Genomic DNA, 27,618 nt, shown 5'->3' on the forward strand with positions numbered 1-27,618 from the left:
TATTGCGACTTTCTGGAAGAGAATGATCAAGTGCATCTTACCAATGTGCGTAATTCATAGGAGTGAAACTCTTCTCAGTTTCACCCAGTGAAAGGACAAGGGGGAAAGGGCACAAATTGATATACAGGAAATTCTGCTCAAAATCAAGAAAAAAATTCTTTTACATTGAGGGTGAATGAACACTAGAACACGTTGCTCACAGAGGTTGTAAAATCGCCATCATCCAAGATATTCAAAACTCAAGTGGACAAAGCTCCGAGAAAGATGCCTTCATGCTTTGATTATTAGGGTTGGACCGGACACTCTCCAACTCAACGACTCAAGTAATTCTGTGATCCCCTTGTATTGAACTGTAGCTTATTATTAAAGAATCATGTTCATAATTTTTTAAATGAAAAACCATCAAAAACTAAGTTAAAAATAGCTCATAATCTGCTTAATATACCATAATTAATGGCTGGATTCAATTACCTTAAAGGTCTTTTCCAACCTAAACTGTTCTATGATTCTATTCTCTAATACATACAACACTGAATTTTTTAGTATTCATTCCATTTTAGCATCAAAATATTCCTTCCAGAGTATCAACAAAGAAAAACTAATGCACAAACAAATGTTGTAATTTCAAACTTATTTTCATTTCCAGATTGCATTTTTAAAAGTGAATTCAATCTTTAGGAGACTAGTGTCTTCTCCCTTCATTCCACCTTAAGGTCCCAAGTAATCTAGTAATTTTTGGATATTCTATTGTAAAAGACTTACCCAATATCACACCAAAGGTCTGTAATACAGCAGTGTTTTGAAACTATTTCCTAACCCTAATACTGCTATCCTTGAGTATTAGGACATCTTTCTTCTCCACAATTATAGATTTAATAGTTTTATGGTACTTTATTTCCCCAAGTGAATATTAAAACAAAAAAGGAAATATATACTTGTTACTAAAAAATATCTACTTACATTCTGAGATCCATGATTCTCAGGGTACTGTCTTTGGCGTGGATTAATAAACGCCTTCCATTTGGATGCACCTCCAAATGATTTACTGGTGTTCCTTTAAGATCATTTTCTTGTATTTCCTACAGAAAGAAGGAAAATAAAAAAATCCAAACCACAAACAACAAAACTTCTATGTATTAAAACTCTATTTTTTTTTCCACACACCATTATTCCATTTTATTCATTCTTGCATTACTTTTTCTGCTCACTTCATTCTATTTGGTAAAGGAAAAATTTTATTCCTATATTAAGGCATTACCATTCTATGCAGGCAACTTTTGACAATCACAAGGTAAATTCTGCTGGGACTCTGAACTTCTTGAAACACAACTGAAGATAAAAATGCTGACTGAACATTAGGCCTCTACGGTATGAACAAAGGTGACTTGCAAAGCCTGTGGCCTATTTTATTGTTGTCTCTAGAGAACAAACCTAATGTATTAGCACATATCTGCTAATACAACGCTATTAAACCTCAAACATTTTCATGTTTTATATACAAAAATTGAAGTTGCAAAGCAATTAACAAATTTTAAGTCAGCGAATGACAGCATGTTCTATCAGCTCTTTTGCACCATTATTTAAAGAAAATACATCTCCTCAGTTAAATGCAAGTTAATGTACAAAAAAATAATTAATTAAAATAAAATCACCAGATTTGGAACAGTTAACATAAAAATTACAATGCTAGTTTAAGAAACCTGTATACCTTACTAATCCTCCAGTGTTGAAAACTTCCTTTGACAGATGTATCCCAAACTATTATCAGTCCTGAACTGTCTCCTGAGAACATGTGGAGACCTGTGAAACAGTAACATCTTGTAAGAAGAAGAACACGACAAAAAAGAATACAGAAAAGAATGTATGAACAAGAAAGAACTTTTATCTATTGTTTTCTTAGCATGTGAACATCAATTCTTCTCTTTTACTATGACCTACTCATTGCAAATACATTTTGCTCATATTGCATGAAATCAGTTGATATCATAAATTTGGATTCAGCATGTAAGTCAGATACTGGGGTGCTGAGTATTCCTTTTAAGTTTTTTCATGTTTACTCATACTCTAGAACTAGCAAGAAATGAGCATTTATAGCTCAATGAGCTTCACGTGATAGCCTAACACTTACCTGTACATGCACTGAGAGCAACTCGAACAAGAACAAATACTGTTTTCCAACAGTTGTTTTAAAACTATTCACAAATACTTATTCTTTATAAGATGCACCTCCTTCCGCTTTGTGAATACCTTAAGTGAATACCTTCAAAAATGAACCACCTAATTACTAACAATGCCACTAATACCAGAAAAATTCAAACACTTCCATGTATCTTATTCATTCATCCATCTTCAACACTTCCTCCCCTCCACTAGTACACATCACTTCACTCACTTTCAGCTCACTCTTGCTCACTTTCAGCTGTTAATCTACCAGTCACCTTTATTTAGTGATCAAATCTCTGTCCTCTTCTCAGTCTTTCCACACTCTCTGCCAATGCTGAGTTCATTACCCTCCCACATCTTCAGTCTAGCATTAAAATTCTCACAATGTAACTACTGCTACCTCATTTTCTTTACCTTTGCACTGCATTGACAACTTTGAACCATTTTTGCTACTGTTCCAATCATGAAATCTTCTTTTCTGAAGTTCTGTTCTGAGAGTTCTCTAAAAGCCAGTTTCAAGATTTGCTGCTTCTGCTTTTAAGTTACCTTTAAGTAACCTAGACGAATTCTAGCCAAATCTGCCTTTTTTCCAACTTATCTCTACACTAACTGTAAGGCTTTTCACCTGCATCCTGATGCATTTGTCTCCTCTGAACAGTAACATCTGTGCTGTTTTTTGCTCAATATGTAAAAAACATTAGCTAATAATAGCTAGTCATAGGGACAATGAAAACTAAACTATTACCAAAATTTGCCCAGTCATCATCGCCTGATCACTACGCGCCGTGTTTGCCTGTCCTTTCTACACTTACCTTTTCCGATTATTCTCACTTCTTATCAGGGACTGCTTCTCCCTGTGTTCATCCATGTAAGGTATCATACTAACGTATTAATTTCAAACAAAGCTACAACTATTCTATTTCAGCATTTCATATTGCATCTATGAAATAAAGCAAACTAGTGATACTCAAGTTGGTCTTCAGCTAAACAGAAAACTATTTGAAAAAGTCATACTAAATACATACCTTCTGCATCAAAGCAAAGTGTGTTGATGAAACTTTTGTGACCATCAAGCTCCTGGAGCAGCTGCCCGTGGATTTCTTTCACGTTTGCATTCCAAATTCTAATCACTGAGTCGTAACACCCTGTCACGACTAAGGAGTCAGCAATTGGGTGGTACTTTGCAGTGTAAACAAATGAAGGATGAGGGAAAACTCTCACTGCAGATGCTGCCTGCATTTCTATTCTCCACATCCTAAAAGGAAAGGATGTTAAGATATCTACTGTATAAAACAACTGCATACACAGGTATAACACATATTTTGTGTTAGTGGTTCCAGAGGCAAATGCTTATAAATACCTAACACTATCTGTTGATCCTACCAATTTATTCCACCTATATTTAATCCTTTAATATGGTACTTTCTAACGAGAATTAAGATATATTTGCTATTTACTTGAAAGTAAATTCATGACCACTTTCCAATTTAATGGCCATTTTGCACATTTTTAAAATACACATAAAGAATTCTATGGAATGGATTAGTTTCTTTCTTTGAGGTATTAAGACCTTCTGGGGTATCATTTGTGGGGTTTTTTTTTAAAAAAAAGGTAGAACAAAAAAAAAAAAACCACAAAGGAACATTTAGGACCACTAAATATAAATAAAAAACCAGAATGTTTTAAAGAAACTATTACCTATCACACAGTGATTGTGATCTCAAGAGTTTTTTCTTCACATAAATTCAGATCTTATTATTCATCTATTTCCTATCCTTCACCACCCACAGCTACATAGCTGTAAGATCACGTTTTTCTTAGGAAGTGTTATTTGTTTGAAGTCATACATTTTATTATTGAACATTCCCCAAAGATGAGTCCATAAAGAACAGAATGGTACAACGATCATGAAATACAGCTGGGCAGCACATTTCAGAGCGCTTAGTTGCATGGAATTCAATTGTTTGAGTGATACCCTTCCAGGTGGGGTGCCTCCTTCTGGTGGCTACTGATAAATTCTAAGTTTACTCAAGGTGAGTTCATTACAAAATTGCAATTCCTCAGGGTAGGGTGATTAACTTGCAACTTAACGTGCAAGGGTCACAAGAAGCCTACTAATCTTTTAGAACAGTTGTGCTCTAAAAACATAACAGTTGATTTATTGCTCACAAATAACATGGGACTAAAGCTTGGGAAGGCTCACAGGTAACATAACACATTGTATAAAGAAGAATTCCCAAATTTCCCTTCAGGTTGCCTTAGAAGTCAATCTGAGAGATGATCCAAGTCATAAACTGATAATGGCAGCAACGGGCTGCCTTTTGGTCCTCATCCTTCAATTCCATGTTTCAATGGCAAAGTGCTCCCAATATGAAAGGGGAAAAGAAGAAATTCCTTGCATAAACTGAGATTTGTAAGGAGCTTAAGGCAACAGACAACAAATACAGCAAGTAATAACTCATGCAGTCACTATGCATAGTACACAGAAAAGGAGGCAGACCACTACAGTTTCATCTTGCTGCCACAAATTCAATAATTGAGGAACAGCTGGGCCTTCTTATAGGTAACACAACTGACTGAAATCGACATTTACTTCAATATGCAAAATTCTTACTTAATCTGTTTCCAAATAAAAATTAAAACATGGGTTTTAGGCTCTCAAAATATGCCTACATGCAAGCAGAAAAAAAAAAAAAAAAGGCAAAACAGTGCCACACATACAATATATCATTTAACAATTCTCCTGGCATTTCAATTATGCAACTGCCTGTAGCATTACCGAGTTGCATAACAGAAACAACAGATAGGCATCTGTGGAGCTAAAAAAAAAACAACGGTCTATGAAAACCTATGAAGTTCCTCGTAATAAAATTATGCAGTCACAGCCATATTTTCATTTATTTCCAGTTTTGAGGGTTTTGCTTTTAAACCTTGAACAGATTAGAATTCTAACATTAGCACCGCACTGAGGGAGACTTTTTAATTCTAGAGGAAAATGTGTACACATTCAGCCTCAGAAATGACACTATCAAATTTCATTTACAGCCATTTGAGTTGAATTATTTAACTAAGTGCCTCAACCCTAAAAAAAATACATACATATGTGCCGTGTGGCCAATTTCTATATATAATTGAAATTTTCAATTTCCTACACCACTTTCAAATTTGCAAACTTAATACTGCATTTATAATAGGGCTATTTCTCCAATGATGGAATATTCAAACTATCTCAGTGACTTTCTGAAATATAAAGGCTTTTGTTTTTTTGCTGCACTGCAGATTTAGAGACTAGTTTTTAGAAAAGCTTTAGTCTCAAAAACATATACATTAGTAACCAAAATAGTAAATATAGTGCAAATAAATTCCATCACAATTTTTATATTAATATAAAGTCACACTGTAATCAAATCTTTAATTAAAACATTACCGCACAATTTGCAGTAAGACATAAAAGTGGACTACTTTCCTTTCTGCTTCTAATGCTACCTGCCAGAACATACTGACCTGACAGTGCCATCAGAGGATGCAGTAAGAAGGTACTGATTGTCTTTTGACCAACAAAGATCATACACTATGTTAAAGTGACCATAAAACTCTCTCAGGAACCGTCCAGAAGGAATTTCATACACTAGTGAAGTTTAAACAGAAAAAAAATTAACTATTTGCAATCTGTTATATGCAATTATACATGCAAAGTTTAGTGTAATCGTAGGCTAAGTTTCTTTTAGCGTAAGTCAACTCATTACCTTCTCATTTTCAGAGAACCAGATCAAACAGCTGCTAGATATGCATGGACAGCAAGCATATACTTCCATCTAGTGGTTCATGAATGTCACAGGTGACCCAAAACTTAAGCAACAGCCTACTTTCAATTATTAGAACCAGATTAGGACTGTAACTTTCTTCTTCTTTTTAAAAATTTTGACAGCTACTTGACTAATCTTTGAAACAGACTGCCACTGAGAACTCCTGGGCTTCTCCGGTATCTAAATTTCACGACTGGTTAGGAGAAAAACCTATAGAAAGTGTGTGGGGTGAGTGCTAGAAAAGTTATTTCACTTAAAATCTTATGATCGGAAAATGCAGTCTTTATAAAAACTGATTATTTCCATTAGACCTCTACGCAGAAATAGTGTGATTTCATACCATTGAACTGCCTATACATGACCATGTATGAAAAGCCAGTTGTGGCCCTATTAACATAGAAAAGGTATTTTCCTCAACACTCTTTAATGCATGGAACATTTTACAAAAACTAGAATTAGAAACCAAAACCTTTAAAACCACAGAATTTAAAATACATCTTTTGCCTTTTAATTTCAAACTCGACTATTTATAAGGAAAAAACAAAACAAAACAAAACTTATTTTAAACTTACAAACGATGGGATAGCCATTTCTTCCTGCACATGCTGCTGCCAGCGTTTTCCCATCATGAGAGAAACGAATACAGAAACAGCCCATATCTCCACCTCGCAGTGAAAACAGAAACTTGTTCGGTATGCGGCAAGTCTAGTTTTTGAGGTAAAAATTGGGGTTACACTGTTACGAATATTAGCTACCAAATGCTTAAGACACATCCTTAGCTTCTGTCATGCATGAGTTTTAAAAAGCTACTAACATTTAAGGGAATTTAAAAGGAAAGTTGAACCTTATAAACAGAGACAGTCCTGCTGCGTAACTTGGGCCATTTCTCGTTTGTATATTCATTTCTGCCCCATTATAATAGACAACCAGCAAGTTTAAAAATCCCAAGAAAATTTAAAATTGAAATAGTTACCTTAATCTTAAGAAGCACTTAATGATAACTATTGCCAATAATACAAGCTGTACAGTTAGACTGCAAATCGAACTTGTTTAAGGAGTCCAGGCACAACTTTTAGTAACTGAATGATTGCAGCATGAACTCAGAAGACAAACTACTGGGACTCAAACCTTTGGTCAATCAAATCACCCTTAGCTTTCCTTATTTGTATTTAAATTCTTCATTTTTTTAAACATAATTGAAGGTGAAACATTTCAAAAAACTGCACAGGTATTATAGGCCCCCTTCCTGTCCCCCAAAGTATTTCCTCTTTTTTCACCCAAGGGCTTTTTCTCCAGAACTAAATTCAAAGTTTAAGGGTAATTAAAACATCCAGACTAGTTACTTAGCCTAAACCTGATTTACATTTTTGAATGAAAAATAAGCACGAACATATTCATATGCATATAAAAAGTATACAAATAGATCTACTTATGAAATAATTGAATATATGCTGTTCACAAATAAACACATCTTGTTGGTAAGTACAAATTTAACTTCTCTCTAAAATAAAACACTACAATGTTGAATCAATAATTCAGCTCAGAACAAATATATTTACAGGTCATGTAGCTACAATTCACATATAAAATTAATTTTGTATTTAATTCATATATCAAATAATTCATAATTCTACAGAACATTTTTGAAAAATATCATGTCATCCATCATCTGTCTATGGAGACAGAGATATTGTGGTCCTTTAAAAACGTAACAGTAAAATTTTATAAAAAGGAAATAATAATTTTGAGCTATTACTCATTTTTTAGCAAGCCTATCAGCTTTAATACTCTTCAGCAAACAGACATTACATGTCATGTTAATCTTACTAAAACCTATTTGCAAGACAGCACATCACAAAATACATCACTGTTGCCACTGAAGTTGTTCAATATGTACATGGACTAGTCTAAAGAATAAATGAACTCCCAAATTTTATTTCTGTGATGATACGGAAATATTGTTAGGATGATACTTCTCTTGGTTTTGATGACACACTGATTTTCAGAATGGCAACTTCTTGAAAAGTAACAAACAATAACATAAAAGCAACTTCCAGGTATCCTGACATTTTTGGTAAGAAAATTTCCATTACAAAAACAGTATCATCTGTTCTTTATTATTTTATTCTTATTAGTAAACGTCACTTGGAAATAACATTAAATTCATGTATATTTAAGTGGTTTTTTTTAATAGATCTGTACAAGGACTACAGTATGGAATCAAGGTAAAAATCAACATTCTCTGTTAACAAATTTTTATGTTGTATTATTTGAATCTTTATAGAACCATGAACTCATGTTAACACTATTCCACAGAAAAACAGGAAATTTTTGCATGGATATTCTATATATAGTTGGTAAAAAATTCCTTTTTTATGATTGTTAATTTCTATTGCTACAGTGAATTAGGATGAAGTCAGCAAGAACCTTCTTAATAAGGTTCTTCAATGAAAGTTTTTTCTGTTACACTGTAATAATAACTTTAACTGAAGAAATAAAAAAAAAAGAAAAAACAAAAAAGAAAATATATTTCCAATTAAGATAAAATATGAGAACTGCTTTCTGGTCCACTACCTGAATAGCCCTACTCTTTCAAATTCCTAGAGAATTCCGGAGAAGAAAAAATACCTGACTGTTCTGGGACAAAAAAAAAGTTTAAATCAATAATATTTTATAAGAAGCTAACATCCTCTACTATTTCTGAGAGTTCCTTACATTTTGTATTTTGTTTAGTATTTTTAAAATTTGCTTTCATGTATTACTTGCTTTATAATACTTATATCATAAAGTTATAAAAAATATAGTAGATCTTTAAATTAGCTTCCTTTAAAAAGCAAAGAAAAACTCTTCACCTGTCCAGGCAATCTTGTCCATTTAAAGGGTTCCTTTTTCTCCTCTGGAGAAGGTTTACATAATTTTTTAGATCCCTCTCTCTGGAGTTCACACAGTGTTTCACTAGTTGGTTCTTGCGGAACAGCTACCATAGAGCGGAGAGAAGGAGGAACCTTAAGGCAAACAAAACTAAGGATCAGGAAAAAATATTTTTAAAATTAACAGTGTAATATCTGAGAAGATTAAAAGGTACTTTTCAAATGTATTGTATTTTTATATCTGAAAAAGAGAGATTGGAAAAAGCTTAAAACAAGAAAACTGTGTAGCAAAATTTCATTTAAAGTAACCAGCAAGTCAGAAATTAATCTGAACTTCCAAAGTTGTGCCAATAAGATGGGATCAACCTCTTTTTAAATAACTGATGCTTTTCTCTTTTTATTAAGTATCCAGGTCAGTGTAAATTAGTAACACTCTACCACCTGGCGAAGGTGTGGTATAAAAAACCCGTAACATTTCAGCATGGCACATAGTTCCAGTGATTTACCTATCACCTCCAAACTAAAATACTACTTCAGCAACAACATTCACTCATTGGACTAAAAGATATAATCAGCATTGTGTATCACACAAACTATGCTCAAGCACTGCAAAGAAAAAAGGTGGACTGACTACATTTGTGATTCAGGTAGGTAACACACATATACTTTCCAAACTTCTGAAAGTGCACTTACTGGACCTCACCTACCAGTTACACCAAGCCTGAACTCACAGGAAGCCTTAATGCCCTGAGGCAGCCCCACAGCCCTAGGGGTGAGGGGCACCGAGGCCATTGAGCAGCAGCTGCAGCTCTGACCTGTTTCACTAAGATAAGTCTCTTCAGAAACACATCTGACCACCAGGCACAATTACTGTTTTCTTCCAGGCTGACACTTGCTAGGTATTCACTTCAGGGTGATAGGTTCTTGTGACTAAAAAGGGAGGTTGTACAAGTAGAAACTAATTTAGGAGCTTAAATCAGTTGTCCACACACAGAGATGTCTACTTCCACGCAAGACCCCTGGTTTTATCTAAGATGTCTATTTTCCTATTACCAGCCCATGTGGGAGGTATGGGAGATCTGTGCACTCCTGGAGAAGAAGGAGACTAGATAGGATCTGTAACAGATCTTAAATGGAAGCAGAAATCTATGCATAGGAAACCATCTGACAGTCATGGCTCTTATCTGGAGGTCAATTCAAGCCTTACCAAATCCGGTGTTTATCACAGAATCATAGAATGCACTGGGTTGGAAGGGGGCTTTAAAGGTCACCCAGTCCAACTCTTCTGCACTGAGCAGGGACATCTTTAACTCGATCAGGTTGCTCCAACCCCCATCAGGCCTGATCTCCAACATCTCCAGGGATGGAGCCTCCATGAAGTGCTGGGGCCTGAACAGTAGGCCCTGAACTAAAGTTGACCTATAGATGAACCTCACAACTCAACAACCTATGTAATATATATAGCATTAATTGCACATAATAATAATTGCATATGTAATGTATTACTAATCTATTTCAGTATGAATATATATATATTCTGATGCCAATCTATAAAAGCTTTGCTGTAACGCTTATTGTGTAGTGGTAACCATCAGAACGCTCTTTGTTTAGCAGCATGTTGCAAGACCGTGAGACAAGTTGCCTGGCCTTGTTTAGAAAGATGTGATTAGAACCCAGATAGATAAAGAAACTCCCTTGGACCAAAATAGAGAGACTCTCTTGCATCCCTCCTTTAGCCCTGGCCAGGCTTTGGGTGGAATCCAACAGGGAGGGTGACACCAGGTGTTTCTGTATTTGAAGTTATGTGAGTTTATCTAACAGTATAAAAGCTGGACCCTCTCGCAGCAACTTTGGAGACCTCACCTACACATGGACGCACTGCGTAGGACTTCCCAATGGCTGGGACAAGTTCTCCAAATCCTTGCTGCAACCGGGGCTGCCCGGCATCTGTGGATCTGGATGATGGTAAAGTATTAGGGCAATTGGTGATTTATCTTTCTTAATTACTATCACTAACATGTAGTTATGTTGCTTCTTCTTACTGCTTAGAACTAGAGTATAATAAGCTTATTGTTTTAACTAAGTGCATTGCCTTATTCTTGTAATACCTTGAAATAGACAGTAAAATAAACCTAGTCTTTTGTTGGTGTCCATGTCCTTTCTACTGCCTCCTGGCCCCCAAATCAATTGGCAAAACACTCCACCACCTCAGTGGGCCACCTCTTCTAGTGTCTCACCACCCTCAGAGAAATTCCTAACATCTAATCTGTATCTATCCTACGCTAGTTTAAAAACATTGCCTCTCGTCCTGTCGCTACACACCCTTGTAAACAGTCCCTTCCCCAGCTATATCAGAACAGGAATGAAATTCTATCAGTAACCAATGGATCAAAGAACAGCTCAGCCAGCCTCTGCAAATTCATCATGTTACTAGAACTACCACAGAGGACTGTAAAGTAGGGACAGCTATAAACCAGTAACAGTAAACCTAAACATACTAGGAAAACATTCAAACCATGTAGAAGACAGGCTCAGAACACCTCCAGAAAGATGAAGCACAGCTGGTCAAGCAAAGTGCACAGAATTCCCAATAGCCTCAGCAGCTGACTGAGCAAGGGATCTGCAGATGTCATTCCAGTACACAGATCAGGAAAATGTCCCAAAAGTATATGCACTAATCCCACAGGTTAGCTTGGGTTTGGACATTTCACCAGGTTTCCACAGATCATCCATGAGAGTATGAACAGTGAGCAAACGAAAGACTTGTGATAACCATAAAGACACATGGAAAATTACGTAATAGAACAATATTATACTCTCGCTGCAGAGCAATAGATTGAACGCACATCTCAGCACGTACCAATGTAAGCTTGTCTTTAAAGGAGTTTACATTTGAGAAAAAAATACCAGTCGTTATAGCTTCAGGGCACAGGGAATCAGAGTTAAGTGACTTAAACCTTCTTTCATTTGTTCAATTTACAGACCTGCATGAGTCCAGTGATTTAAAATGGCATTTCTCCTAATGAGAAGGAATATCAATCTTCAGGAAGTACCCTTGAAATTTTCTGACTGTCAATGGCAAAATATGCAAAGGTGCAGATAGGAAAGTATGTCTGTTTCTCAAAGATAGTTATGAAGGGCTGAGTTTGGAACAAGTTCTTATTACAGCAAGCTATATACTAGCTATTTTATATACTGCATTTAAGTAAAGACTTTATATACATACATAGAAAAACATACATTCACGCACTATAGCTAGTTACTAGTTCCCACAGAAAAGTCCATATATTTGTAAATATATCTATATATTATATATTTAACTCACATGATCTGGGAGTTTTATGCCTTTTACAGTTACATATAAAGTTGATGGGTAACGATTTCTAGGACATCTTGCCCACCAGTCATAAATCTCAACATTTGAATGCGACTTGGTCCTTGGAGGTGGGTAATATAATTGCAGACGGAGTTTTCCGTCAATGTTTAGAACTCCATTGGTACCTACAAGCTGAAAGAGTGATTAAAAACAGGGGAAAAAAAAAAGTTATGTTAACACAAACATAATATAAGTAACAATTATTTCTAATATCTTAAACAACTACAGCATAAATGCTAAAATCCACTTCCCATTGGGGAAACATACTATCTCTAAAAGTGGTAATGAAGTAAGCAAGTGCTAAAGATGCCCAGGATAAAATCACCAAGATTAAAGCTTAGATGGTAGCCTAGTTCATATGCACAACAGTAACATCCTGTACGTGAGAACATCTGTGCAGTATTACTTTTTATTTTTTAAATTTTTTTTTAATTACTGTTTCCTAAGATCACCCAAATCTCAAAGGACTGCCAATACACAAAGCGCTTCTTCCAAATCTGTCCCCTTTGAATGCTGTAGCAAAGGGCATCACTGAGACTTTGACTCAGAGCAAAAGGCAAAGCAAAGCAGCAACCTTTCCAGTTTCAGAGGAAATAGAGTTCTCTAGTGAATCAAAAAACAAGTGCACCTACTGCCATTAACAGTGACCACTCTTTATCAGGACCTTTTTACTTTGACTGACACAGATGAAAAGGTAACACAGAGAGAGGCAGTAGGAATGAAGGACAGGCCACAGTTGTATTCACAAGTTGGAAATTCATCCTTCCCTTTGTTCAGGAGCAGGCTGTACTGAATGCCTGGATGCACAGCTCTCACTAGCTGCTACATACCCAGACACAGGATACCAGACCTCCAATTCCAGTAGATTCATCTTGGGCAGAGCTGAGAAGAGCCTCAGCCTGGAATGATATAGAGGTCCCTCTCCCTTGCCCTAAACTTGCAGTCCATTATCTTCCGTATTTCTCATGTGGTGGACTGCTCAATAGCTGTCAAGATCTACTGTCCATAGGGGTAGGTGTAAATAAACAATCCTCAGTCAAATTAAAGCTTGTCAGCAAGTACATGATGTACTGGATAAATTATCTGTATCTCATTGGTGCAGCATTTCAAACTCTGCAACTTAAAACAACATGCATTTTATCGTTAGGCAAGGGAGTCTTTGAAACGACTGGCCAACTGAAAATGCCGCTAGGATACAGAATAGTTGAAGTACAGAAATTAGTGGATTTGTCTTTTCCTTTGCAGAGACAATCTCATGAACACACAGGAAACTCTCAAATAAAACCTCCTGTATTTTAGGAACAAAAGAAACAAAAACTCTTACACATGCTATACTTTCTTCAAAAACATATATTCCTTACTGTCAAGCTTGTTACTGTAAATTGTATGGGGAAAGGAGAGAACAGCCAAGTAAGCAAGGATTTGATTTTCCATCTTCGTTGCCTGGAAACTTAAAAAAAGTGTTCTCCCACTTAGTACGGTTAGTGTCTTTTAGATAATTTAATAAAAATATTTATGCATTTTATTTCTTCATTTCAATGTTTACAATACCTTTAGAAATGCCCAACAAATTTTTCGGAAACCAGATTCCTGAATTTGTACATGAGAGTTGGCTCTCACTTCATCCACACTTAGAAAATCAACGATCTGAAAGCAATGGTAGATATATAAAGATATTAGCAATGAATACATACTTCATGGTAGTTAAAAAATAAAAAAATATGCTAGATGCAATCCAGTAAATTAAGCAGATTTCAATTTTATAAAAACAGTACTTCTTTCATACACGTATGCAATTAAAAATAACAGATCCTTATGCATTTACTTGATGAGTCTGATCTTAAAAAATAGTTATGACTTTTTTCTGTCTCAGTGAAAGAGGAAAATACTCATGTAGAATTTCATAAATCCTATATAGTTTACAAATCATATAGATCACAAATCTGACAGTCAAAACCAGCTCTATGTTAATCTAGCTGGAAACCAGCAGGCAAAAGTTAGTTTTCCTTTCCAAGCTTTATCACTTATGTCATAGAATCAATCCTAGAACAGTCTGAGTTGGAAAGGACCTTCAAAGATCATCTAGTCCAACCTCCCTGCCACGGGCAGCATCACCTTCCACTAGATCAGGTTGCTCCAAGCCCTGTCAAACCTGACTTCAAACACTTCCAAAGATGTCCATTAAACTCTTAACTTCTCTGGTCAGTGACACATTTAGCCACTCCTGGAGTTCTATCAGGTATACAAAAAAAACTTGGAATCATTGATACTTCATAAGCTGCACTGAAGTCCAACAACATGTTTTGGTCCCAACATTAGCAAGATTTCCATGAAGAATCTTTCAATATAAATGAAATTACTTTTATGGTAAACAATTAACGACTTCTAATTTTAGAAATGTGTTAAATTATGAGTATCTCAGAACATAAAGAAATATAAGATGATACTGTATATAAAATCTGAAATATATAAAACGAGGAATAAAAATGTTAATACTACAGAATCTCTCTTTACAAATATTAAAATACTTAAGCTCCAAAACATATTGAATATAAACCTTATAATTTTTCCTTTAAACATAATCATACTGGAGGACAAATTAATAACTATTTTGTGAAGGACAGGAGAGAAGAAGTAGATGTCTCAAATGTTAACAGAAAACAATGCAATAGCTTGCTCACTCATACAAGGGAAAAGAGGTGATGCTACAAGCGGGCAAACTCCATCTTTGAGTTACTGGTACTTAAGATTCTTTTCAGATTTTGAGAATGTGAAAAAGGAAAAAGTGATATCTTTTATACATGGTGCCATCCCTCCAGATCTGGAATGATCTTATCAGCCTTTCTCAGAAGTTTGTCGATTTAATAAGAAAACTTTGTCCTCCTTACTACTATCAAAACATGTTTGGATTTTTTTGCGATTAAAAATACTTGTTAGTATTAGCAAACACCAATACCACTTTCTGGTATCTCAATTCTGTATCTTATTACACTATTAATTAACTCAATATAACTGAAATAAAACATCTGAATCAGTCAAATATATACTGCTGAAAAAACTGAAAATCATAATGTGCAAAAACTAGATGTAAAGTACTTAACCTTACCTCAAAAAACAGAATTACCAGAGGGCTTTCTTCAGTGTTTTGAATAAAATAACTAAAACGCTCATTAAATATGACTTGCTCCTCCCATTCCGGAACTGTTGATTTAGACAGTCTGAAGTCATATGGTTGTGTCATAATAGGAAGAATGTGCTCTATTTGTTCCTGTTCATAATAAGATGAAACTTTCCTCTTGCTGTTTGAAAATTTCCAAATAGTTACAATTGTTATAGCACCTTACAAAAAAAACCTCAAACAAAACAGTATTTCTCAACTACTGGAAACAAAGAAACATACAAGATACACTTGGTTAATTTTAGGAAAGAAAATTCTAAAATCACGCAAAATTTAAGAGAATTTGCAATGTTTATAGAAATGCTACATACTGAAATTCAAAATCCCAGCAACCAAGTTACTGTTATCAAATTTATGCATAGGGATTATGGTAGAATCTATGGTTCAGACACTTAAAATTTGGATTTCAGGAAAATTATGCATAGTGCAGTGGAAACAGTAATTGAAGCAATTAGAAACATGAAAAACTAAACTTTATTTCAGCATTTTAAAAGCTCTTTTATAAAAAAGAAAAAGCAGCCACTATTTCTGCCACAAGCTTATTCTAGTCTTGGTTTCTATATATTTTTGAGATTTAGGAAATTTTCTCTTTGGAGAGAATACAGAATGAACTGTGCTGTAAATTCAGGGACCTCGAGAGCAATGCAGCAGTGAAGACATTTAAGTGTGCCAAAAAAGAAAAATCCCACCCTAATTTAATACTCTAGGCATATATATGCATTATCATAGATGTAAAAACTAATAAATGACCTCCCAAACTTAAAATTCAGTATTATTTTTATATTTCATTTTCTAGGGAACAGTCTACGTATTTGTAGTAATAACTGATAATAGAAATAGCATTAAAAAGTCACCTCTGATTCTTCTTGACGTATAAGCCACTTCTCTGATCAACAACATGGATTTTAACCATGGGATGAGACACCAGGAGATCAGTCTTAAGTCGATCAGATCGATGGATATAAACTCCCAACACAAGATCATCACCAAAACCAAATTTAGACTGACTTGAAATTTCTGAATTCTTCATTTCCTCATCGTTTTCTGCAGTAACTTCTGTGTTTCCTTCTGGAAATAGCAACAAAGTAGAGGTTGCAGTGTTCCACTAGTGACAGTTTAAAGGAGTAAAAACGTTCTGTATTCTCTGAGCAACCAAGAGCAATAATATTTAATGTGTTCTTTACATAATAAAACAAAATTATGAAATTTGCAGCATTTTAAACATATATGAACATATACATGATTGTATGTTAATATAACCTATTCTTATAAATAAACATTTTTATTTAAAAACAGGAGTCTTCCTCTTGATTGACATAGGTTCTTCTATGCCACAATGACTTAAAATCCATACAGTTCAATACCCTACTCTGAACCACAGCCTACAGTAGTGTTTCTGTTTGTTTGTTTAAGAAAAATGTAAAAAGGTAATCAGAAACTGATGCTTTCTCCATGTGCCTGTTCCTCGAATTTTTCAAACCATGTTTTCACAACTTTCTCATTTACAAATTACAGTGAGATCATCATACTTAAACAGATATCAAAAGGTCTGCTCTTCACCAATTTCTGTAATCTCCATTTTTCAAACGAACTTCTTATTTTGGCCTCCACAATATTTGAGGAAATTAATTCTCCAATTTGATTACATGTTGCATGAAAAAGTAGTCAATTTAATATCAAGTTAAAGCAGGGCTAATAGAAAATTTACAGCACAAAACAAATAAAAACTATAAAATAATAAAAAGATAATTAGAATATACATGTATGTATTATTATACTTAAAAAAATTTACTATTTCTCAATTTCAAAAATATTTATAGTAATTGAATTCTCAGGATTTTAGATTGATACATCAAAGAAACTTCCTTATAAATTAAAGTCAGAATTGGAAGAACAAAAACACAGTTAAGAAACTAAAACATAAAGAACTTCAACAGCTCAATCACTTCTGTATTACTACTATGGGCAAATATTTCTGTAGCAGAAAGAGAATCTTGGATAAAGCAGCACACGATTCTAACATTTTGGTGGCAGACCTTTTCGGGTCTTCTTTTTAACCTTCTTTGCCTTAGGTTTCTGTTTTTCCACAATTTCCTCCGGTTTCTGTCCTTCTGATGTAAGTACTCTTTCCAATGACTTGTTTTCTTCTGTTGGATGATGCTGTAGCTCAGAAAGGGACATTGCACTGCAAGGTGATGGATTACTGTCAACAATTGCATTCTACTGCATATATGGATACAATTGCTCATTACTACTTCAAATTTCCTCTTTAGTTGTGCAACTCATCTGTGTGTCTCTCAAATGTACCACACACACTCAACACTAGTGTCTTGCCTCTTTTATTTCTCTTCCCCCTTCATTTCCCCCTAATTTCCAGATAACTGCAGAACCTTTCCTGTGCATAGAGATAATCTAACACTTTTGCTGGATCAGGACCATCGCTTATCACTAAAGACATGCACAAAATTAAGTTAGTTAAGAGTGAGTTCCACAGAAAATAAACATCAGACAGTAATGAAAAGTTAAACAGATAGCATTTTGAAAAAGTATTTGGTAATATTTTTTCATAACAGAATCAACCAGTTCATCACTTAGAAAATATGTATAATTTATCGGAAAGCTTCTGCCTATCTTAAAATGAAATATTTCATCCAAGGTTTACAGACACACAGTATAGAGATTATCATGGTACCTTGTTTCAGCTTCATTTAAAATTGCTCTTTCTTTCTTCTTTTTCTTCTTTTTGCCCACTTCATTGTTCAATAAAACTTCATGGCTTTGAACAGTGGAGGTAAATTCAGACATCTGCTCTTTAAGTTTCATTCTTATTTTCTTTTTAATTGCATTTGCCTCATCCTCTGTCACATGCAGCTGATAGGCTCGAATTAGCTCTTCTTCCTCTTCTAAGTCAGTTACATTTCTCACTTCAGCCAAGGAATTTTTAATCTTCCTATCACTTTCTTGATGAGGTACATCTGTTTGTGATTTACTTTTTGTTTTCTTCTTTGGAAAATCATTAATCTTTTTCTCAAAACTCTCCAATTTAGCTTCATATAAATTTTCCTCCTCATTAAATTGTTCTTGTAACTGTGATTTCTTTTTCTTCTTGTTAGACTTTTGTTGCTTGTCCGCCTGCTCTTCACTAACAATATCATTGTTTATTTTCTCTGCAAGTGAGGCTTTCTCTCTCAGCTTATTTTTTGTAAATCGGGGACTCTCTTCTTCAGGATTATACGTGTTGTTTATAATTGCTTCATCATTCACACTTTCCTTAGCTAGATCAATATTACTTCTAAAGGTGTCAAGCTATAAATGAAAAGAACATAAAACAACTTGTACTAAAAATTATGTTTTAAGGAATAAACATAGTATTTTATGTTATTTCTTTAGTAAGATTACACAAAGTAAAACGAAATCAAAGATTTAGTTTTTCTCTTGTTTAAAATTCACAAGTGGCAGATTGAAAGGCAACAGAAAATTCATATTGAAAAAAACATATTGTGTTTGGGCACTTCATCCTCAATTTTGTTTTGCTATGTTTTTAAATGACTTATATGTATATGCAGTAAAAAAAGAAATCAACAAGTCTATTCTGTAAACAGATGCCAATGGTTTAGACTAAGGAAGACTTGGAGATCATATGCATCACAAAAATCAGTATTTTAATCCATTTAAAATGCAAACTGAGATTTGCTACAGGCTTAGATGTTTGTAGTCTCTTTAACTGAAAGCTGGTTGCTGAAGTTTGGCAATGAAATTATATTAAAAAGTGCTAAAACTGAGAAAAAGATGCCCACTAAGACTTTTAAAAAAACAACAAACAACCAAAACCACACAAAAAACCCCAAACCCAAACCACATTATTCTTAGTGGAATGAAAAGGGTTGATCTAAAGACTAGTCTAACAAAACCAGCTAAGATAAATTTCAGTTAATGCATTCTCTGCACTCCCGCCAATTTTCCAGGATTTTTTGGGGTTGTTTTTGGGAGGTATTTTGTGGGGTTTTTTTAAACACATTGTAAACTTTACTCCCTCTTTCAGGTTTCTATTCCTGGTTACTAAAAGTTATATCACTTCATCTGTGGAAACATTCAAGGCCAGGCTGGACCCATCTCTGAGCAACCTGATCTAGTTAAAGATGTCCCAGCTCATTGCAGAGGGGGCTTGGACTAAAAGACCTTTAAAGGTCCCTTCCAACCCAAAACATTATTGCTCCTATGGTAACTCCAAACAGCACAGATAGTAACTAAGGCCTGATTCTGTAAGGAGTTCAACATACAGATCTCTGCTCTATAATAAAGTCGCTGAGGTTCATTTACTCTATTGTCTTACATAAAACTCTCTGGACTCGCCACATGAAACATGAGAAAGAACTTTAAAGTACAAAGAAATCCAACCAAAGAAAATGTTGGTGAGAATGTAAGTATCTGCAGACAATTGCTTCTTTGCTAAGGCCATCTTCCTCCCTCCATAAACACAGACATCTTCCCTTCCAGCTGGGATACTTCTCCCTGTTACAGGATCACGTTTGCCTCAAACATTTTAAAAAACAGAATGAAGTTGCAACAGCAACCATGATTTGGAGGATGGATCCTGACTTAAGACTGTCCACCTGCAAGAATAACACTCCAAAAACACTCAGTGTGCAAGTCATTTGTCTCCATATTGCCTGCCCTCAATTATGTGAGCCTACAAACCTGCATCACTATCTTGGTTTATTCACATTTGACACGTGAAGACAGAATATGGAGAGCAAGGAAAGTATTGTAAGTGTTGAAGGAGAAAGAAGAAAAAAGAAAGGAACTTTTGAAGTACATCTTACTATTTGTACAGGAAAACTGTCCATGTGACAAGAAAAATATGCCAAGACAAAGTTTAAGACAGAAATGAAAGCTGATGTCTGAAAATAGAGACAAAGCTTAAAAATGCACTAACTAAACTTACTAGAGCTACATATTAAAAAACACTGTCCTAATAAAGTACGAGTTAAAAAAGAAAGCGCCTAGAATTACATGCAAGTATGATTATCTAACACATCAGAAAAATTTAAAGTTGTTCATGTATCTTTTCAGTAGGTGTCTTTATTTTTAGACATAGGATGCTAAATATAGTCCAAATTATCTCAGTATCAAATCATAAAAAAACTTGTCTTTGTAACTTTACCTTTTACTTGCTTAAATAGACAAGTAACATCCTCTTTATTCATAAGTCAATGATTTAAGAGGATGTGGAAGATTTCATATAAATAACTTGAAACATAGAAGAGAGCAAGATTTTTTTTAAAAAAATAACTAAAGCAACAAGCTTTGTATAAACTAAATAATGCTTCCTATTAGATTGTCCACCTTAGCTGCATTTCTACAAATAGCTTTAACTGCAGAGTATAAAGAATGAAAGTTAAAAAACACTGGCTATTAAGATCCAACACTGACCAATAGCTAAGGCCATGTTGATTTTTACCTTTGACAGAGCATTCAATTGTTAAGCCCAAGAAATATAAATGTTTGAGAAATCCTAAACAAAAAGCCCTTGTCTTTGACCTGTTCAAGAGTTTCTAAAATAACTGATATTAATTTCCTCAAAGAAACCTAGCTGTTACAAAAACTTGAAATATTTACTAGAACTTTTTATTATACCTACCAAAACATACAAACACAAACATGTGTCACGAATAGTAGCAGCACACAGTCATTTAATTATAGCAGATTTACTTATAGGAAAAAAATCAACAAAACAGGGTATTACCATAAAGAAATAAAACACTATCTCAAACTACAGCAAAACCCCAGAACACGATACTGCAGACAGCATAAAGCTGCTTCAGCAGTTTAAATATGAATTCTTCAGATACATTGCCTGTATGATCCTAATTCAGGCCATTTCTTCCACATGCAATTAAACAGAGAGGAAAGATGGGAGGGAGTCAAAAAACGATGGAAGTAAAAGCCAAGAGGTTCATAAAAAACCATCAAGTTAGGTCTCAGGCAGAGGGAGGGGTACTGTCCGAAATGCAGGACAGAGAGATCAACTAAGCGCAATCATCTCTATAAACACCCTTGAACTGAATTAGAAAAAGCAGTTAGGCTGGAAATGCAGCTCCAGCTTGGAGGACAGGCCTGTCTCTGAAGTAACTCCAGTGGGTTGCTGACCCGAACCTGACCTCCTGAGCTTAAAAGCACAGAACAAATGAGGAGGCACTTCTTTTCAAAAACAGCTCCATGGCCACATTAGGAGACTAGGGCAGAGCAAATGCTTTTTCCTGAGAACAGAGCCCAGCTCACACGACTGGCTGGCTGGGACAGAGAGGGAGGCACCAGCCGACCGAGACACACACGGGTCGGCTCACACATGAGGCTCGGACGACAGCGAGACGACCCAGGTCATGTCACTTGTCGTACGTGTTCCAGGGCTGACAGCGGGGAAAATGCCTAATAATCTTACTCCTTTTTTAAAAGAGCTTCTCAAATACATGCGAGTGGAACCTGGAAATGCAGCAAGTGATTTTGCACAGGGTATGTGGAAACTCAGATAACTAAATTTACAGATACATGAGGCTCGGACGACAGCGAGACGACCCAGGTCATGTCACTTGTCGTACGTGTTCCAGGGCTGACAGCGGGGAAAATGCCTAATAATCTTACTCCTTTTTTAAAAGAGCTTCTCAAATACATGCGAGTGGAACCTGGAAATGCAGCAAGTGATTTTGCACAGGGTATGTGGAAACTCAGATAACTAAATTTACAGATGTCCCTGAACTTCTTCCTATAATACAGGCACACCCTGAAAAATTAGGAATGGACATCACTGAAGGGCTGGTATTGCTGCTTGTAAAAGGCCATTTATTTACAGCTGAATTGGCTGGGTGGGATATTAACAAAAATTTAATGCAGTAGGGAGCCAGTTTTACTGCCATTGCTCTTATCATTGCTCATGTAAGAGTATAAAATGTAGATGCTCAAAGCTAGAACTATTTTGCATTTAGGATGGACTTGGAGAAGTTTCGCCAAATTTTAACAGAAAATATTGGACAATGTGCAGGTCAAATATACAGTCAACTATTTTAAATATAAGAAACAAAGGGCTAAAACTCAGTGGAAATCTCAGCAATTATTCAGTGCCTGTCAGCTTATGCAAGAAAAAGAAGGGCTATGAAACAGACGCTGGAAAAATTCTACAAACTGAAAGCTCCACAGGTTGTGTTTTACACCTAAGACAGAAGCTAAAGTACTGAATTAGTCAGAAGAAACCTGTGAAACACTCATCTTACCCAAAATAATACAAGAATTTTCAAGCCTGGAGATAGTCTCCTATTACCTGTACCCTCATGAAACTCCAGACTCCAGCCTGTCATCCAGGGCCTTATAAAGAAAGGGAAGGAGCAGACTCAGTGAGGTAGGAAAAAAAACCAACAAACTTCAAATGGATAAATCTGTTGCACTACTGCCTTCAATACAAAAACCTCAGTTACCTGCCTGTGCCCACTCCAGTATAGTAAGCTGATCAGAATAAGGAAGAAATTCTTGCCTCCATAAAGTGATCTTGCTTTTAACTTGGCAGAAAACTTCACCAACATTTTGTGACTTAAACATTCTCTTTACCATGAAATTTAGATTGAACCAAATAAACTCACCCATTTTCATGATGACTTTAGACAGATAAATCTATCTGTGCAAACCAATGTGGGCATTGCATGGTCTGAAGCTTGCCTCATTCTAACTTCTAATAGGAGACACAACTGGTAAAAAATGAATGTGGTGACTGTCAGCCCTTCAAAGGATACCAGGAAATTGACTTTCTGACTGTCTCCAAATTACCTGGTTTTTCAGCCTTGCCTTCAGGCCTCATACCCGCTACACCTGCGGCTATCGAATAACTGTTGTCAATCTCCACATCCATTACGAGCCTCTCATTCCCATCGGTTATGATTTCAAACTCCTCCTGCCCCACTGACATCAGGCTTTGCTCTTCTCATGAGGCTGCTTCCCTTCTCTACAGGCAAAGGGCACAGGGAGCAGTGCAGGCAAGCAGGCAGACAATCTCCTCACCCTCACTTCTGCTGCTCAAAATCACAGCAACCTCCTGCAGCTCCAGAACTCAGGCTGCAAGGTAACAGTGGACTGTGACAGAAAGGTTTTATTAATCTAAGCAAGGCTAGGTTCAGTAAAGATAAAAGAAAGAAGCAGACTGGAACACTTCCAGCGGAAATATGCTCTGACCCATGACTTGTTTCTGATCAAACCTGAGAGATCATTTATGACAAGTGCATGACATGAAAACAACTATTACCAATAAATTTTACATTATTTCAAGATATGTGAAACTCCATATAGTTAAATTATACGAAGTGAAGAAAACTGCAACAAAACCAGCCACCCTCCTGCACCTACCTCCTTTTCCCCTCCCACACACATTTCTTCCTTACAGAGAAATGACTGGTTATTTGCTGAAGCTTTTACAGAAGGTTCTACTTGAGTGCAACCAGCATGGAAAACACCAACCCGAACTCTTGCAACTTTGTCACACCCCAAGGAAATGGCCATATTAAGTGCCCATACGCATTTTCCTCAAGGTCTTAAGTTTTTTTTCTGCTTGAGTGGTAAAAATCTGTGACTTCAACAAAACCAGAAAGTCAGGCTTCCACAATGATCCTAAAAATGCTTCTTAATTTGTGTATAGACCACTGATTTAGGTGATTCGAGTCACCGTGATTTCAAGTGTTTACAGGTAAATCCAGATGATTCATGTTTTACATCAGAGACTTCTGGAGTGGAAACCATTTTTAGAAACAAAGTAAGCTTAAAATGTTTGAGTAATATAGAGTTGCCTGGGAACATACAATTACGTGCTCAAGAATACTTATAAAGTGCAGATTTAAAAAATCACGTTCCATCAAAAAAGTAAACCTAATCAAGGAAGAATTTAGTCTTGTATTTACACATAAGCCAGCAAAAAATTGCAAAAGCCCACCCTCTAACTCTTCTATGCTGTTTTAGACATAATGTTGATTCTTTGTATAGACTATTAAGTATCCTATACTTCAATGAATGCAAAATTAAAAAATACACACAAATACCATCTTCAAATTATCCAAGACAAAATTATGTTTTCAGCATAACGTCATTAAGTTTAATATAGCTATTCCAAATATATATAATAAATACATGTCACATTCTGATATTATATAAAATGCCATTCCTTTGTCTTAAATTAGTATTAAGGAATGAACATTCACTTCCAGCATCTAGTATGGATAAAATTGTAAGAAGAAAGACTGAAAATATAAAACCTAAGAGGAGGAAACTAAAAAAACCCATAACATTTGTCTTTTAAGCTAATTGCTTTCTTCTGATTCCAAACACTGTAAATCAATAACTGGCATATATGGGACTCATATTAAACATTTATTCTTCTGTTCAGGAAAAAAGCTACAATATGAACCATAACTCAGAGGAATCTCTGAGGCTCTTTTAGTGACATGCCACAAACAAAAAAGCCATCTAACCAAAAGGTCTGGGTGATAGAATCACTCCTAATCTGCAAGTCACAAGCTAAGGCCATAAGCTTTAAAAGAAATCTTTATACGTGTGTGCTGCCTAAGTGTGGAAACATAGGACCACTCAGACACAAAGCTCAGCACGTGCAGAAATATGTTGGTTACTGAAACCAAATTGGAAAAAAAAAGTTTCAAATGTTATTTAATGTTGTTTGTAAATTGTTATTCTTACACCAGTAATTTTCAGAAAATGGAACAAAGTAAATAATTATCTCTAATATTATTATATTTTTTCATCAGATCTCAATTAACTGATGTATTACATACATGTACCTGTATTACACAGATCTAGTACTCTCAAAATTAAATAATTTTACAGCCATAATTCTACTATACCATCATTCAAACTCTCACTGAAGTCAGAACTGAATTTGAAAATCTTAAAACTTTACAAAAAAATGTGAATGGAAAAGAAATACTGGTAAACTTCAAATGAGCGCGTGCCTACACGTGCCACCTTCTTTTTAACAGTATTATATGCTACATAATTTTGCCATACCTCCAAATTACAAGGATGCATATTTGATACACAAACAATAAAAGTCACATCGAAAAGAAAGGATATGTGCAGAATACTTTATTTTTTACGGTACATTTTCCTGATCCATTTTCAATTAAACAACCAAACAAAGCTCACATGTATTCAAACTCACCACAATATTCTCTTGAGCGTGAAACTTCTTTTTTTTTGACTTCTTTGTGTCTGTTATACTAGCATGCTGTCTCCAGATTTCCTCAAAGCGGACTTTGGTTTTTGCCTTTGCCTCACTTTCAACTGCAGAAAGAAATCTAGAGTATGATTCTCTCGCTTAATTATCATTATAGACTAAAAAAGAAAGGCGCAATCATGCTTTAAAATTGCAAAGGACAAGAATTATTTTATATGAGAAAGTTTGCCGAGAAATTCGCTTAGTATTCAGTTAAGAATTTCCACTGACAATGTAAACCACCCAAGGGTAACTCAGCAACGCTGTAAAAACACACCAGGCTATTACTTGTTGCTGAAGTCGGCACAGTCTACTGTTTCCTGAAGGAAGCATATTTTGAAGAGCACACACTTCAGGATCAGTACAAAATCTGGGCTAGCCAAAGCAGAGGATAGACTATTAGCCTCGCTGTTTATGGACAGTAGCATGCTGATAGCAGAGGTGACAGTCTCCAGGACAAGGAGCAGCTCCAAGTTCTTCCTGACTCTGGAACCCAGAGGAGCACTACCCTGAGACAGATCTCTATGAGGCCACAGCATGAGCGGATCCAAAATCAGCTGGAGCTCAGAGTCCCTGCCTTTCTATGAATCATGATTCTGCAATCAGCAGCATTTCAACCCTTGAAGCAGTAGGTGTTCGAGCCCCCCTGAGATACTGCTTAATTTGTAGCTGAAGAATTAAAGATGCAATCTGGCACACCATTGAAAAAAAGCTGTTGAATCCTCAGCTACAGCATATTTACCACTGTCATTACAATTTTTACAAAAGCCCCCAGATTTAAAAGAAAAAAAAGAAAAAAACCAAACCACAAAACAACATCACTTTGAAAATCAGCTATAAACATGGACTCAAAACAGAGCCAATGAAGCATTAAAAATTTATAGACATAAGTAACTTATTTACATCTAGTCCTGACTACAAAATATGTATTGGAAATCAAACACAAAGTATTCTCACCTGCTGGCATTTTCAGTCCTCAGTTAGAAGTGGCTCAACACAACAGCTGCTTCTTCCTCAGAATTCACCATTCTATGTAAAGTAATTAACAACTTTCATTAACATAACTGGTCCATAGACTTGAAGCTAACAACTGAATGCATGCTAATTAATATCAACGATGAATACAGGTCTTTAACGCAAATATTTATTTTTAAACTATATCCCTAAATTATTAGAAGTACTTTGCCGTCAAGTCTCGGCTCAGGATTCTCAGCATCCATCTGACACTTGTTATTAGAGGGTAAATAAAAAACAACTCTACACCAATTTAACTAGCTATATATTCCTGGGCAATAGCCAAAAATTTCAGTTCTCCAGTTTTCTAAAAAAACCTACAGTTTATTTAAATAATCATGACCCATGAAGCCATTTATATTAAAGGCTTTCTAACCAGGTTTCTATCCTGTCAGCATCATGAAGGAAGTTACGCTGTAGCCAGTTGGTAGTTTTCAATGCAAAGGTTAGTGTCTGCCAGCAAATGTAACTTTACTACAAATCTCTAAATATTTATGTTTACATAACGTATTTGAATTTTACATACAGCAGACCAGACAAGTAATTACATGAAATTCATTTCTGTAAAGAAAAAATGTTAGGCCCCCCTGGTTGTGGAGAAAAGCCTACAAATGCAATCCAAACAAAGCCTGAAGGCATCTAAAAATATTACATGGCGTTATCTTTTAATCAAGAAAATTCAGAGTGTTTTACAAAAAAACTTTAATACAAAAAGCTGTTTTGTAAACAGTGGAACTAATGAAACCTAGTTTTCTATGAACATGTTACGTTCCCCTTGGCCTTCCAGGCAATGAATTAGCATACCTACCTCCTCAACTGTCCATCAGGCAATAGCTCCAAGTCCTCCCTGAGTAACACCTCCTGGTAGACACCACTAACTCACAAGCACTGGACACCCAGATTACACCTGTCCTAATAAATTAGGACATAGCATTAAATACTGTCAGGCT

The 27,618-nt window shown here is 35.4% G+C and overlaps 1 protein-coding gene across 1 annotated transcript in view; it reads right to left on the reverse strand.

The window, feature by feature from the left end:
* The window catches only part of AHI1 (Abelson helper integration site 1), a 90,883-nt gene extending 64,146 nt beyond the window's left edge, over positions 1 to 26,737 (reverse strand). Inside the window, exons 1-14 of the mRNA XM_009865370.1 lie at positions 26,612 to 26,737; positions 25,601 to 25,722; positions 18,086 to 18,699; positions 17,430 to 17,578; positions 16,248 to 16,461; positions 15,322 to 15,514; positions 13,767 to 13,862; positions 12,165 to 12,347; positions 8,822 to 8,974; positions 6,542 to 6,674; positions 5,668 to 5,791; positions 3,189 to 3,418; positions 1,709 to 1,800; positions 961 to 1,079 (exon numbers count right to left, since the gene is read on the reverse strand). Of these exons, the coding sequence (XP_009863672.1) occupies positions 961 to 1,079; positions 1,709 to 1,800; positions 3,189 to 3,418; positions 5,668 to 5,791; positions 6,542 to 6,674; positions 8,822 to 8,974; positions 12,165 to 12,347; positions 13,767 to 13,862; positions 15,322 to 15,514; positions 16,248 to 16,461; positions 17,430 to 17,578; positions 18,086 to 18,699; positions 25,601 to 25,722; positions 26,612 to 26,621 (2,432 nt within the window). The 5' untranslated portion in view covers positions 26,622 to 26,737. The remainder of the gene's footprint in view (positions 1 to 960; positions 1,080 to 1,708; positions 1,801 to 3,188; positions 3,419 to 5,667; positions 5,792 to 6,541; positions 6,675 to 8,821; positions 8,975 to 12,164; positions 12,348 to 13,766; positions 13,863 to 15,321; positions 15,515 to 16,247; positions 16,462 to 17,429; positions 17,579 to 18,085; positions 18,700 to 25,600; positions 25,723 to 26,611) is intronic.
* Positions 26,738 to 27,618: the final 881 nt, after the last annotated feature.

Source organism: Apaloderma vittatum, unplaced genomic scaffold (genome assembly GCF_000703405.1).
Source record: "Apaloderma vittatum isolate BGI_N311 unplaced genomic scaffold, ASM70340v1 scaffold13072, whole genome shotgun sequence".
Taxonomy (NCBI): Eukaryota; Metazoa; Chordata; class Aves; order Trogoniformes; family Trogonidae; genus Apaloderma; species Apaloderma vittatum.